The sequence below is a fragment of the Marmota monax genome, unplaced genomic scaffold, assembly GCF_021218885.2.
Source record: "Marmota monax isolate L192 unplaced genomic scaffold, Marmota_monax_Labrador192_F-V1.1 WCK01_AAM20220418_F8-fsc00178, whole genome shotgun sequence".
NCBI lineage: Eukaryota > Metazoa > Chordata > Mammalia > Rodentia > Sciuridae > Marmota > Marmota monax.
Window position 1 is genome coordinate 2,298,441 of NW_026694501.1, and position 15,497 is coordinate 2,313,937.

Sequence of the window (15,497 nt, forward strand, 5' to 3'; positions counted from 1 at the left end):
GTTTGGTGAACCATTAGGGATCCTGGGGCAGAGATTCCTCTGTGGTGGTGGACATCTCAATGGAAGATCTTTCAGGGTCCTTCCTACATAATGATTCTTAAAAAACGCCAAAGTCCCTCTCCTCTGCCATACCTCACACTTACGATCTCATTCTTTTTCTGGAGATTTAGTCAGAAGAAGAAATAGCGCGGCTATAGATGAGGGCTGTAAGCTGTGAGTCGTTGGTGGCTAAAGCCGTGAGCGTGGGTGAGATTATTTTATGCATGTAAAGAGGGGATGCTGATGGAAGACAGACTGAGGACTCCTGATTACCTGGGGTTGGTAAGGAAAAGAAAGGAGGTGGCCAAGGAGGCTGGAAGGGAGGCAGGAGTGAGCTAGGATGTGGGGAGCACCAAGGAACCGCTTAGCATATCAAGAGACACAGAGGCCGGTGGGGTGGGGCCACAGTAGCCCTTGGAGTTGAATGGTACAAGGTCAAGGTGGGCTTAGCAAGAAGAATGTCAGACAAGTCGTGAAAGTGGGGGTGAAGGTCGCTCTGAGTGTCGTGGTCACTTTCCTTTCAGGGGGAGCTGATCGCAGTGGACTGAAGAATTAACAGGAACTATAGCCTCTTATGAAAAAGGGCAGAAAACTGTATGGTCAGGGTGGTGACCCAGTTGGAGCCAGAGTAGCCGTGGTCTGAGCCAAACAGATCCCCAAGTTTAGGAAGTCAGATCGCCACACCTGGAGGGGACTTAACTGATTCCTCCCAGATCAGGAAACCAATCCCCAGACAATAAGCCAGCAGCTGGGGCAGATATGCTCCCCTCTTAAAAAAAAAAAACATAAAGCAGCAGAAAAACTACTCTCTGAATGTGAATTGATGGGAAATGTTGAAAATTTCAACTCCAAACAAATGGGCCACTCCAAGGGCGCCACAGGCACTCAGAGTGGGCTGGACAGAGGTTATTAACAATAGTCAGCGGCCATCAGTCTCTAGCCATTTCAGAGTCTCCATCATTCAGACTGTTTGGACATATGTGGGATTTTTTTTCTCCCCCTTAATTGTCAAGATTCAAAATTATCTGCAACATAATAGGGCAAAACTGCTATAACTACAGGGACATTTACCCTTACTGGGTTCTGGCTGAATAGGGCAGTATTACTGTAAGAGCAGCAGCTGCTCTTAGGAGCTATTAGAATGGAACACTTGTTCAAAAGCCTCAGCCCCCTCATTCCTTCTCTTACAATTGATGCTGAGCTGGGCTGGGCCTCTCCCTCTCCTCTTATGCACACTTTTTGCCCTGATTATGGTTTGTCCTTTTCTTTTTGTTTAGTTGATTTTTCAATGTATTCAGGGCAGTCAGCCATTCTTTCTTTATTCAAAAAATGCAGAAGTACTATGAATGTAAAAAAAAAAAAGTGTTCAAAGGCTATGAATTCCAGGCACTGATGTTTTTCAGAATGAAGTTAAATAGTAGTTTAAGAAAAAAATGTGTACTCAGAAAACACATGGAGATTAAAGATTCCAAAATGTTGTTTTTCATTTTTAGGTTCAAAAAGTTTGATCATAGATATTTACGGAAAATCCTAATCCGAAAGAACCAGCCAAAATCAAGCATCGTTTCTTTGTACAAGAAGCTGGAAATGAAACAAGCTATTGAGATGGTAGAGACTGGGATTCTGAGTTCTACAGCTTTTTCCATATCCAATCAGTAAGACATATCTGTTTTTTTTTTTGATCCAGACTTTCATTGTCCAAATTCCAGGGAGCACTAACTCATGGTTCCCTTTAGAGGTAATACTGGAGGGAAGAGGCAAAAAGATGAGTGTGTTAGTCAGTTTTCTGTTGCTGTAACAAATGCCCGAGATAATTTGCTTATAAAGAGAAAATGTTTTGGAGATTTCGGTCCATGACTGATTGACTAAATTCCTTTTGGGCCTGTGGTAAAATGGCCCATTATGGCAGCAGTATATGGCCAAATGGTTTATCTCATGGCAGAGACTTAAAAGAGAAGAAGAGGTAGTAGTTGGGGTTCTAGGATCTCCTTCAAAGCCAGGACCCCAAAGGCCTGGACACCTCACTTCTTAAAGGTTGCAAACCTCTTAATAGCACCATAGTCTATAGATGAAGCCTTTAACACATGGTCTTTTGGGACACTGACCTAAACCACAGCAGTGAGGACGAATCATACAAAACTAAGACTGAAATCTTGGCATGTTGTGGCTTAGTCCAAGGTCAATATATATATCACTTTGTTTTTGAGAAAAATTACTTTCTAGCAAAAATTGCCTCCTTAGGGGCTGGGATTGTGTAGAGCACTTGCTTAGCACGTGCTACGCCCTGGGTTCGATCTTCATCACCACATAAAAATAAATAAATAAAATAAAGGTATTGTGTCCAACTACAATTGAAAAATAAATATTAAAAAAATTGCCCCCTTATACAATATCTTCCTTTGGGAGGGAGCAAGTACATTTATAGAATGGCAGCGTGTGGTATAAGATTTTCTCTTTTTTCCTCTTGACCAGCAGTCTCTGTTCTTTAAACCCCATTCATGATTCTGCCCTTCTTACCACTGTGTTTTTTCTCCTTCCCATAATTCATTTATCTACCTCTCTTATGTGAGGAGAGACATGTTGCCTCTCTGAGATGCTAACCTGGGCTTGGGGATGTATGTATTAGCTTTGTGTCACTACAGTGAAATACCGGACCCAGGCTATTTATGGAGTAAAGAGAGGTTAGTCTTGGCTCACAGCTTGGGAAGTTCAAGTCCTAGGTCTGGTGGCTGCATTAGTTTGGGCCTCTGGTGACAGTAGCATACCACAGCAAGGGTACATGTAAAAGCGAGTGCTCACGTCTCAAACCAATGAACAGAGAAAAGAAGAAACTGGGGTCTCACAAACCCCTTTGAGGTCACACCCTCAATAACCTAAAAACCTCTAACTAGACTCTGCCTTTTGAAAGTCCTCAGGGCTCTCCCTTTATCAACACCCTGGCCTTCGGGTGACATTCATCCAAGCCACAAAGGGTTGAGTGGTGGTAGCAAAGAGGGTGCTGGTCAGTTGGCTGTTTAAAGAGAAAGCTGCATTGGCAGTTGTGTCTAAGGCAAAGGTCATTGTGAGACTCTGAGACTAGCTTGGAGCAGGAGCAGATCACTGGCTGGCTTCCTGGCGAAAAAGGACCATAGGCGGCTGAGGTGGAGGCGGTGTGGGCAGAGGTGGTACCTGCGTATAATTCCATCATTACAGGATGATTTTTTTGAAACAAGGTGTTTCTCTTGGACCATGTGCTAACCAATTGTCCCAACAGCTGGCTAGACATTTTTAAAATCGGCTTTACCTCTCTGATATTTAATGAGAGTTCCTTCAATGTCACAAGAATTAATTCACCTCCTGAAGATGTTCAGTTTTCTTCCAAGGAATGACTTATGAATTGGGAAAATTGATCACTTTATATATTTAGGGAAAGGGACACTAACCCCTCTATCCTGTCTTCAGCAGATAAAAACACTTGATCATGAGCTCACTGACATTCTCACATTAGAAAAGCAAGTTGAGAGAAAAGCTAAAAATAGTTAGCCACAAAACTGTCACTGATGCTTGAGTGTGATTTCTCAGACAACACCTTCCTCCCTAACCTGCTAATGAATCAGAAACACCATTTCCTTCATAATGTGGCCTGAGAAAAATCTAAACTAGATTCCCTGAGGATAGCAGTATAAACAGAAAGCTTTCTGCCTTAGTGAGATTGTTTTTGTGGCTTGTTTGTTTTTGTGGGTGCTTCTCATTGCACGGCTTTAAGGAAGCTTCTGATACCAAAAGGGGAAAGTGCTGACAAATATTTACTGGCAAAGCTGGACTGGGCCCGAGTGGAACCGGAAGCAACAGGAAAAAATCAGGAATGCTGATCCTGTTTTCATTAAAAATGTTGATACTTTATTCATTAAAGATTTTTTTTCCTGCATTTTCTACAATATTGCATTCAAACCTTACTTAATGATTATTTACCCCTTACACTTGGTACCTTAGCTCCAGTGCTGCTTATTAGGCACCTATTGCGTATCATGCATGGTAAAAGAAGACTTAGACTCTGCTGTTGTGGACACTATCCTCTAGCAGGGTCATGACATTCATTTTTTCCAAAAACTGTGCAATGTGCAATCATCAATGATAGGGAGCTATGCTAGTATGTGAGAGGAGAGGTGAGCGTGCTGGCCTCCTGGCATGTAACCTGCTCACTGAAGGATGAACTGGAGTTAATGCAGGGGTAGGGGAGGGCTGGACAGCTCCAGGCAGTTAGACCATTAGCAACTTCCTCTATTGCTTTGCTCTCCATTTATATGAGCACTTGGTCTAGGAATGTAGGGGCACTTATCGCAAATGAGAATCAGTCTGTCATGTGCTAAAATGTATTTTGAATCTCTTTATTATGTTGGCCATAAGCAACTGCCCCACATTCAAGGGGATTTTAAACCAACTTTATTTAGAGTCGCCTCCCAATCCATTTCCCCCAATTCAATTAATTCTTCAGATATTGATTCCAGATTAGAAAGGGAATCTTACAGGTAAGAAATGTTTTTCTACTACTATATCCCCAACTAGCTAATTAACTGAGGTGAGAGAGAGGATTTTTTTAAAGCTGATGTCTAATACAGGTTTAGATTTAAATTGCATTTATTTGATCTCATCAGAAATCTGTAGGACATCAAGCAAAAAGGAACTTCCCTCCTGAGATCAAAGCGGCTAATTTCTTCATAAACAAACCTTCAAACAATAATAGGAAAAAGAAGTGTGTACTCAGCTCGCTTTTTAGTAATCTGTATGAGATGATAACAACAAAATGCTCATATATTTTTTTCTTTAGAAGTTTAAGCAATTGTTCTACAAAAGGTTGAGATTTCAAAATTCTGTGACCTTCAGGAGAATGTTACCACCAGGGTTGTCCACAGGACAGTTCAGATGACACTGATTCTATGAAACCACATTGCTGCTACGTTGTTCAAATATCAAACCTACTCTATGGAATAGGCAGAATGCATACTTTCATTATTATTTCATTATTATTTTACTCATGAGTGATAAGCTATTTGAAATTCTTAGAGGACAAGAAGCTCCAAATGATTAAAAATGTTGAAGCTTTAGAAATATCTTGATTAATATCATAGGGGCATTAAAATATTTATAAATTTATTACCATAACAAGACTGCAACTATACGGCCTCATCGTATTATATTTTAGAACTCCCAAGTAATTTTAACGTGTCATCTGTTTTTAAAGCATAAAATAGTTCCACTGTAATTGAAGAACTTTTTGAACTGATCCCACTTTGAAAGAGTGCACCATTTCTGAATTCTTGTGGCAATTCTGGGATATAGATTCTGATGTGATATTTCACTCCCAGAATTGAAAGTGATATTACAGGGAGTGAAGTCATCTTCTCATCCATGCTTCGTTTATTCTAAATGCTAGTCATCTAGGTGGTCTCAATAAAAAGACTCAAAAAAAAAAAAAAAACTGAAGGTAGCCTGGTGCACAGAGTAGCTGATGGTGTATGTGTTGGCTTCCAGCCACACTCTTCCCATGGAATTCAGGGCTACACTATTAAAAGTTCATGTATTTTTCTAAACAAACAGTATATAATATTTGATCTTTGGGAATTCATATTGGGGAATGGATATAAAATCTTCTAGATTCCAGTTGAATTAAAGCTACCTTTTATATTACAATGGCATTTGAGAAAAAAAGAGTTAGTTGGGCTGGGGAGGTAACTAAGTGGTAAAGCACTTGGTAGGGCATGCATGAGGTCCTTGGTTCAATCCCCGGTGACAGACACACACATACACACACACACACACACACGAAAGTGAAACTTGCATTCAAATACATCTGGATGGAGGTTTTCCTAGTTTGATTTTAGGAACCATGAAATTACCACAGAACTTTTATTTAAGGTGATGGGGATTTCCTTTACGGACAATAAGTGAATTTTCCAGGGTCAAGAGTCTTAGAGTTTGTCATTTGAATCTTTTGACCCAGACATCTTTGTCCACTCGGTTTTTCTAAGGATTGTGTCTTTCCTGTGCTTGTGATGTGAACATCTCAAGAATAATTTTATTAACAAAGTGTCCAAAAAAAAAAAAAAACCTCCAGGCATCACCCCACTCAAGTTGGCCACACCTCCATTTGCCACTGCGGCTTCTCATTGTGGAGTCCAGGAGAGGCCCTACCTTTGAGACACCCTAACTACTCATTCCAGCCCACAGCCTGAATGAGCTTAATTAAGTCTGCTCCTTCCTAAAGTGGCCAATTACACAGCGGGGAAAATGCCAGCATAACTCTATTGCTGTATCAAGTTTCACTTTGTCATTTCCTTTATCATTGTTTTTTTTTTCCTATTTGTCTGTTTTATTATGAATGTAGAAAATGGAACTGTTTGGCTAGCTGGTGTTTCTGTTTAGCCATATGTTACACCCACCATAATGAAGGAATGTGTTCAGATTATGAGGGTGTGTGAGTGTACCTAATTCAAAATAAATTTTATTTGAAGGACATTTACACAGTAGGGTTCAAATGCCCTGATAATAATGTTTAGATCACCAAGGCTGGTAACGGAATATCAATAGAGGTAACATTTGCAGCTTTAGATTTCGCCCTATCTTAGGATAGGGAACCTCTGATTTCAATAATTCTGTAGAAAGGGCATTAGTCAATGTACAGAAAGGATGGCTAAATAAAATCCTGGCATGAGGTGATGTCTGGTATCCAAGTCCTTTAAAATCTCCTTCCAATTGCATGTTACATTTTAAATATCCTTAAAATTTATGACCACATAGATACTAATTTGGGGGGGAAAATGCCTAACTATGGCCTGTATTGGAACTAATCATTACTCATCTCTGTGATCAATTAACCTAGAAACATATGAAAGCAGATATTAAAGCCATCAGTGCCCTTACGTATTTACTATAGCGGCAGCTAGAAATAGCAAACATGGAGTCAAGTAACAATTAGGGTTCATAGAAAGATAGGAAGGAAGGTGGAGATATTAAAAGGAAGTCGTAGCTCGTTCTTTCTTTTGCTTGCTTGCTTCCTTCCTTCAATAAATACATACTACTCACGTAATAAAAAGTTTTGAAAAAATTACTGCCAGTAGATTGTAATCAAATACACTTGTCACATGTGGATTCTTCCCATAGCAATGTTGTGACTTGAAATCCCCAGAGGACAATTGCTCATTGACTGCTAACCTGGGTATAACCTGGATTTTAAACTCTTTCGGGGGTTCATAGTGCCCAGTGTCTCAAAGCAGACTGACCTTCATGGTGTGAAGCGTTTGATTCCCTTTGTTAAATGCGATTCTAGTTTTCTTTATTTTAACCAAAATAAAAATCTCTGAAGGTCCGATTCTAAGATAAATGTACCACCCTTGCAGCTTTAATATTTCTTAGGTCAGTGCTACTCAGAATATGTCATGTGGATGGTGTGGGTCTGTGAAATGTTTTTCACCCTGTCCATAATGAGATTAAATACAGAACTAACAAAGAGTCAAACTTTGAGTCATTTTATAAAACATTTGTATTGCATTTTATGGTATCCTTTTCTATTAATTGATTTTTATTGTATGTTACAAACATGTTAATTTGTAACAGAGTGGCAGGGGAAAAATTACTTGGTTGTCACCTTAAATCGACATAAGAGCTCTGAGGAATTCTTTTTTGAAGCTTCAAGACTCATATTCTGACATTTCAAATCAATTCATTAATACCAATAAAAAAAACTTATGTATAAAGGGGTTCTGAAACTTAGGGTCATCAATCGTATGGGGCACCCTGGTGTTTATGTGGTATCTCTTGCCAAGATTTGAGAATAATGTTCCTCTTTCTCTAATGATGTTTCCAGGGCCCAGAGGATACAAGGAATTAAAAGACTTTCCCCTGAAGATGTGGAGTCCATGAGGGACATCCTGACTCGCAACATGTACCAAGTTCGACAAAGGGTGTGTATGAGTCATCTGCCTCGTTGCTGTTGCCTGTCCTGGGAACCATGCCTTCAGGAACCTGCTCTTGTTTGCATGTCCTCTCTAAAGCAGCCACTTAGAACAAGTTCTCTCTGCTCAGTCTGGAGAACAGAAAGTTAATTGTCATGTTTCTGCTACAAAGTTGGCACCTGTAGCATAAAAAGAAATGCAAACCTAGTTGCTGTCTCTAGGGGTCAGGCTGCCCCAGCCTTGCAGCCTGGAGTTTTCCAGAACCATCAGGTCTCCCTGTCCTCCAAGGGCAGATAAGCAGTCAAGCTCATCCACCACACCAAAGACAGATGGCACCAGGGCACTGAAGATAGCAGAGCTGCCTCAGTGGTTTCAGCTACAATAAAAGAAAGTCAAAGTCATTTAGAATATTGAAACAATAATGCTGAAGACCAGAAAAAAAAGCAAGAAAGGTATTAAGCATCTTATTTTTCAGTTTTGGAAATAGGTATGGAATCTGTAGTAGATGTCAGTCGCTAGACCAATGTACATGCAAGAATATTTCTGAGGGCAATGAATGAGGCAGTCCTAAGAACTTTTGGCTGAATTAAATGACAGATATGCTGACATCATCCATTTAAGAGTTATTTTACTTTATTTTCAAAATCTGAAGACTTAATCGTCCATCCTGATTCTTGGGTACGATCGTAATAACCACATATGTCCATTGTGAGGGCCTTCGTCTTTCTTTATAGATGATAATCTTAATCGAATAAAAAAATCATAAAATCAAAGCTCTTCATTTCAAGTAGAAGGCACAGAAATTAGTGAAGTTGATGGTCTGACTTATGAAAGGTCCCAAAACCAATCCAAGTTCAGAGCTTAGGTCTTCTGACCTCCTGCCCAATACTCTTTCCATGACATCAGACTTACAATCCAGTAAAAGTGAAGGTCTTCTGGCCTCCTGTCCATGGTGAGGGGGCTGTGTCAGTGAAAGGCTGCAGCCCAGCTGAGGGAATGTAGGTCACCATCAAGAGAGCTGCTTGAATTTCACTGCCTTCAGATCTTTCCAAGTGAAACTGTTTCAGTAAGAAAATCACATCCTGCCTTAGATCAATAGATAAGAACTTCCTCCTAGTGAGAGCCAAAGGGTGTATATAAGCACCACCAGGTACCTGGTGCCCAGCTTTCCCCCCATGTTGATGAAGCGATAGAGAAATGGATGTGGAGATCCTGAATTCCAACCCATGCTAAACAGTTTCACCACCCATCCTCTTCACTTGGGGCAGGATCCCAGGTAGCCCCCTTCCTTCTTTTTTTAAATTTCCTCCTCCATCTGGCCTCCGTAGTTCTCCCTTTTAATTGAAGTGGCATCTTTCTTCCTTATTTCCCCCAATTTGAGTACACTGACTGCTTTTCACCTACAGGATTTAGACATGAGCACCATGGGAATCCAGTGAGGAAAACATAATTGATCAACAGGGAGGTGACAGCTAGGAGATTCCTTTTGGCCTTCTCTTTCAGTACTTTGGTGAGTGAGGCTCACCAATCCCACCCCTTCTTGGTTTTCCTTTCTAACTCCAGCTTTACCAGGGTCATGAGAATCTTCTCTTCTACATGGATGATGATGATGATGATGATGATGATGATGATGCTTTTGTTCTCTTGAAGGGAAAAATCATCATAGAAATGTAACCCAGGACAACTATACTTTGTCTAGTAAGAAATCTACATTTTTGCTGAGGGATATAAAGAATATGTAGGAGCCCTCTGAGGTCCTCCAGGCTGGGTAATAGGTCCAGGCCTGGTGACGGGAGTGTTCCTCACTGTCCAAGTCTTGGAAGAGTCTGTCCTGGGAGTTAGGAGTCATTTGGGGGCAGCTCCAGAATGAGTGCAGGGTTTCACTCTAGGTGATCGTCATACACGGTTGATATGGGCTGTATCTCCAGCCAACACCTGTTTGAAGTCTGTCCCTCTGGCACATTCAGGATGGAATCTACATGAGCAGGGAAGTGGAGGGACCTCTGGAAATTCCCAGTGGGACCACCACACAGGAAGCTCTCAGGAATGCAAGGGAATGGAATTTGAAAAACACTTCTTCCAAATATCTGAGAGAAGAACCTCCTTAGACCTAAGGACAGGTCAAAGGTTGATCTGCAGTTCCTGGGGTGGCCTATGGGGTCAGGTTACTTTCAGAGTTTCTGCATATTTTTTTAAAGGATCACAGCAATTCGTTCAATTTCTGTTCTGTACGGCAAATAGTTTAGACACATCTGTATTGGGCCAGGCATTAGGAACACTGAACTGAATAAGACAGAGTTCTTTCTCTCATTTAGGACTCAAGGTTTAATGGGGAATTTAGGACTTTAACCACTTACCATCAGCTTCACAAGAGGGCAGAAATGGAGGGAGAAGAAGGAAAAAACTGGCATGTATATTATATGCATAGAAATTCTGTGATCCCTGCAAAAGACCAAATAGACAAGGCTCATGGTTGGTGAGGCAAAATGGAAGAGCCAATGTTCAAATGTTGAAGTGCAGCCTCCTCCTAGGTCTGGGCATAGGAATTCCTAGTAGGAACATATGTATACATTCAGGTTTGTATGACTTTAACATTGATGGAAAAGTATAAAACTTTGTCTCAACATTCTGGAGTTTTAATGTTTAAATACTTTTTCTGTTAGTGTCCATATCATTCATTATGTTTTATATTTCAGTGTATAAAATGCTCTTAGGTTAAGGTCTGTCCTTAAAAGTGATGGCTAAGAATCCATATTTTCAATTGTCATCACAATTCAATATTTTGGCCAAATTCTTGTTAGATTAGTTAGCTTATCCAAAGTGGCTGATAAAGAGTGTCTATGGGGAGAGGAGCAAAGTCAACTTTTCCCCTTGCTCCTTTGGCCTTCAATTTGTACCTTGCCTTGTGGAAATCCTTACAGATAATCATCTATTTTGTGAGGTTTCGTCCAGTTAATATATAATCAAAACCACAAGTCTACTCAACTGGCTGCATATCCACTAACACACAAATAAGAAACTGAAAACCAATAGAACGCACGGGGACACTGTCGCCAAACTCTCCCCACTAGGGACACCATTTTCTGTTTTGGCAGGAAACTTGACTATGTCTGGATGAATTGAGGGCCCACTATAAACCCATGCATTAAGTTCGAATGAGGCTTAATCCCTTTTGTACATTTTGGATAAAAACCAACAGAAATGGAGGCATCAGTATTTTCTTTCTGCACCCCGTGTATCACCTGGTGGTACCCTTGTGTGGGTACACCCCACCTAAGGGACACAAGGTCTGCAGGATCAAGTCTCCGCTCCTTGAGAGGTTCTTGGTGGCCTGTCCCACCCCTGTGACCTCTGCAGTCTCGTCTCTCACTACCCTTGGAGTGATGCACTTGGTTCTCATGGTTACAAACCATTTCCTTCTCTTTTCCAGTAGCCCCCCTATTTCTCCCTCCAAGTCTGTTCATGGCCCTTGTCATACATAGGCCCTGTATTTGTTCTTTCTGGAACTTCCTCCTAGGATAACACTCTCTCATCTTTCAATGCATGCCCTAGAGCAATGAACCTGTCACATCCAAGCCTCATCAAGCACCTATTGCCTGTACTCTACGAATCCCAGGTGATCCCAACCATGTGTCACTTACACAGGCACATAGAATTATATCATTGTTAACTTGATTCCTCCAGAGACTGGAAGCCTTATAAAGCCCAGGATCCTAGTTCTTATTTACATTTTGATACAAGAGATTGAACCCAGGGGTGCTTAACCACTGAACCACATCCCCAGCCACAACCTTTTTTTTTTTTTTAAATTATGAGATAGCATTTTGCCAAGTTGCTTAGGGCCTTGCTAAGTTGCTGAGACTGGCTTTGAACTTGCAGGCCTACTGCCTTATCCTCCCTAGCTGCTGGGATTACAGGCGTGCACTACCATATCCGGCTTCCAATTCATTGGTAAAAGGCTATGCCTTCTGTGTCATCTGGATGATAGAATGTCTGCTGTATTGCAGTTGAATTGATTATTCCTTTAGAGATAACACTTGCAGTCCCAATTCCATCATGCAGCAGGACTTTGTGGTTTATCAGTGCACACAGTATGTCACCGACTAGCCCCCCCAAAAGTGGTCATGCACTGATGAACCTCAAGGTAGCAGCAAGGGAGAAAAGGAGTCTCAGCTGTTCGTATTGCAAACATCTGTTTAAGCACCAATGTTGGCCTCTGATCCATGACAAATATTTCCTGGTCTTGGGTAAGAACAAGGAAGAAATTTATCATGAAGATAAATTAACTGAATTTGAAGGACTGTGCTTTATCTTTTTTGGTTGTTGTTGTTATATATATATATATTAGTTATAGGTGAACACAATATCTTATTTTTATTTTTATGTGGTGCAGAGGATCAAACCCAGTGCCTCACGCATGCGAGGCGAGCGCTGCTCTCCCTCTGAGCCACAACTTCAGCCCTGTTCTTTATCTTAGAGTATGTCTTTCCTACTAATTTTGGTTAAAAGATCTCTTCCTTCCTGAATTTATGATAATAGTGATTGGTAGAAATTATTCGATTTTGGGGGGTATTTTTCCATAATTGGCAAATTTTTTTAAAAATAGCAACCTTCTAGAAATTTCTAAAGTAGTACTTATATCTTTCTTATCTATGAAATTCAAATGCCTACGAACCACTGGCCCATCACAATAACATAAAATAAAATTAAAATATGCACACACATGCCCACACAACCCGAGAAAGAGAAAGCATGCATGGGGCAGCCAGGTCTGAGGGTACCTCAGGTTAGAACAGCTGAGAAAGGCTTGGATGCAGCCTAAGCTCTGCCCCCAAGGACAGGAGCCACAGGTTACAGATTTTTCTCAGGGCCCAGGCTTGCTTACCTGCAAGGGAAGCAGTTCTCAGCCAAGCTTCTCTGTGCCTACCTGCTCTACCTGTCTCAGGTGTGTGATGTGTCCGTGGCCTCCTGGGGCCGGAAATTGCACTGGAGAAGTTCTTACCTATTGGATTTTCCATTCTCTCTGCAGACCCCATCCTACAACAAATACAACCTCAAACCCCAAACAAGCGAGAAGCAGGCTAAAGAGATTCTCATCCGACGTCAGAACACCTTGAGAGAAAGCATGAGGAAAGGTCACAGCCTGCCCTGGGCAAAGCCGGTGCGTGGGGACATTCCTTCAGTCTGCACATGTTAATCAACTCCTCAGTTGAGCCACCATTGATACTGAAACTAACCTTGCTGCCAGGGAGGGACACCAAGCAACCTCTGCTTTCTGTCCAGGTGACCGGAGGCACCTGCCCATGAGGTTTATGGGAGTGAACTGCCCTCCACAGGAGGTCAGTGACTGCCACATGGACCCTGTGCTGAGGGTCTAGAGTCAGGCCCCACAAAGGCCAGATACTGAGCATGCCAGGGGTCCTCTTTGGACCAGCGCCTCTGGCCCTCCCAGGAGGACACAGGGAAGAGTTTGTTCTTGCTGAGACCCTGGGGCCTAATTGTCACATCCCCACTGCACCTAAGACCACATCAGACAATCTTTTTAGGATTTCTGGGTGGAATTGAGACTAAAATAGACCCTAATCTCAGTGGGGTTGATGGAAATAAGATTCAGAGGTTCACAGCAGTCAGTTATATGACAAAAAGGAACATATTTTAATCTGAAGTTTTGAAATATGCAAAGTGCTCCTTATATTAAAAAGTGGAGTGATTACTATAATACTATTTATACATAGAGAAGATGGAAGTTCTCTGCTTTCTTCAAACAAAAGTGACTGAAAGCCAGTAATGTAACCCAGGTGCTGCAGTGTGGGTCTGTCCTCTGCTTTATTGGCTATAGGAAGGTCTTAATTGCAAAAGCTCATTCCACTTTTTATTTCTACTTGTTACCCACAGGCTGGCACCAAAAACATCCGCTACCTCTCGGTTCCCTACAGCAACCTGCAGCCACCAGAGAGGGACACAAGAGCTCCTGAGTCCTCAGGTAACGTGCATGTGTGGCCACTTTCTTTTCCTGTAGAGAGTCAGTTGGTAAATACAGTAGGATTTGCAGACCAGGAAGTAAAATCATGAATATTATGAAGGTACCTATGGGACAAGAAAAAGAAGAAAACTTGCTTTATAGATAAAATTCATAATTTGTTTATGGATACTGAAATTTAAATTTTACTTCATTTTTTTATTTGTTATGAACAATTATCTTTGTTTCGTTTTTTTCCAGCCATTTAAAAATTTGGCGATGATTTATAGCTCATGGTTCCCACAGAAAGAGACAGCAGACCAGATATAGACCCAGGGTAGTTGACCTCTGTTTTAAAGAAACATAAAAGGTGCATTTTACTGAAGTTGTGGGCTTCACCCACAATTTAAATATGAGCAGAATTCTCCAAAGTTGCTTAATCTTTACTGAAATAACTTAAAATTTACTGATTAAAGGTTTCTCTTAAGTGGAATTCTTAGAATTATTGAAGCTACTTATTATTCTAACAAAAGCCAAGTTGCTATTTAAAATGTGAATAAAATGGTTTTCTATTAGTAAAAGGAGACATACGATATATACCATATGCTATATTATGTATGTTGATTTTCCTAAAATATTAAGCCTTAAAATCATATTGGTACATGAATCTGTAACAACAAATCCCATCATATGTACAACTATAATGTATCAATAAAAAATGTAGAAAAAGAAAAATCATATTGGAAATCAAGTAAACTAAGTTTGCAGGATTGTAGAATTACATCTTTAAGAAGTAAATGCAATTATTATTTAAAGTGATAAATTCTCTAATTTAAAGAGATGCTTCTTGTAAAATCAAAGTCAAGCAGTAGAGAAAATGCATAGTGAGGAAAGTTAAAAGCACTTGAAACCCTAACACCCAGATATAAGTGCCATAACCAATTTGTTTGGCATTCTTCCATTATTCTCTCTATGCCACCCTGACCCCTAGATCAACCCTATCTGATTTTAAAAAAATTTACAAGAACACAGCATCATATTATACATAAAATCAAATATTAGTCATGCTTTGATATGTCATAAATTGTTGGTTTATTCAACAGTAATGGAGACAGATTTCCATGTCAATAGCTATGAATCTAGTACTCAGTTTAATGACTAAATAATAGTTATTAGAAGCATTACAGCTTATTCAGTTAATTTCTAATTAGTAATCAGTTAAGATATTTCTAATTTTTAATAACTAATAAGCACTGATATATTATAAGCACTTTATATCACTTGTGATTGACTTTTACATACATAACCAAATAGTTCCTTGCTGTAAGTAAAATTTTGAGGTCAAAAATCAAATACATTTAAATTTTTTTGTGTTATTTTATTTTTGATTGACACATTACAATTACAATTGTACATTACATACATTACCTAAACAATCATCCCAAACGATTATATCACTAATCACAACAGTCTGTGAGAATGGTCTTTTCAAAACACCTTTATCATCACTGAGATGTGTCAAATTTGTGAGTAATCTACATCTGGAAGGGTAAATTTTATACCGTCTA

The 15,497-nt window shown here is 40.2% G+C and overlaps 1 protein-coding gene across 2 annotated transcripts in view; it reads left to right on the forward strand.

Moving 5' to 3' along the window:
* Slc9a4 (solute carrier family 9 member A4) overlaps window positions 1-15,497 on the forward strand; it is a 60,611-nt gene that overhangs the window by 35,490 nt on the left and 9,624 nt on the right. For both annotated transcript variants that reach the window (XM_046420072.2, XM_046420073.2), the window contains 4 exons: window positions 1,533-1,694; window positions 7,883-7,979; window positions 13,000-13,131; window positions 13,866-13,953. In XM_046420072.2, coding sequence (XP_046276028.1) covers window positions 1,533-1,694; window positions 7,883-7,979; window positions 13,000-13,131; window positions 13,866-13,953 — 479 coding nt within the window. The remainder of the gene's footprint in view (window positions 1-1,532; window positions 1,695-7,882; window positions 7,980-12,999; window positions 13,132-13,865; window positions 13,954-15,497) is intronic.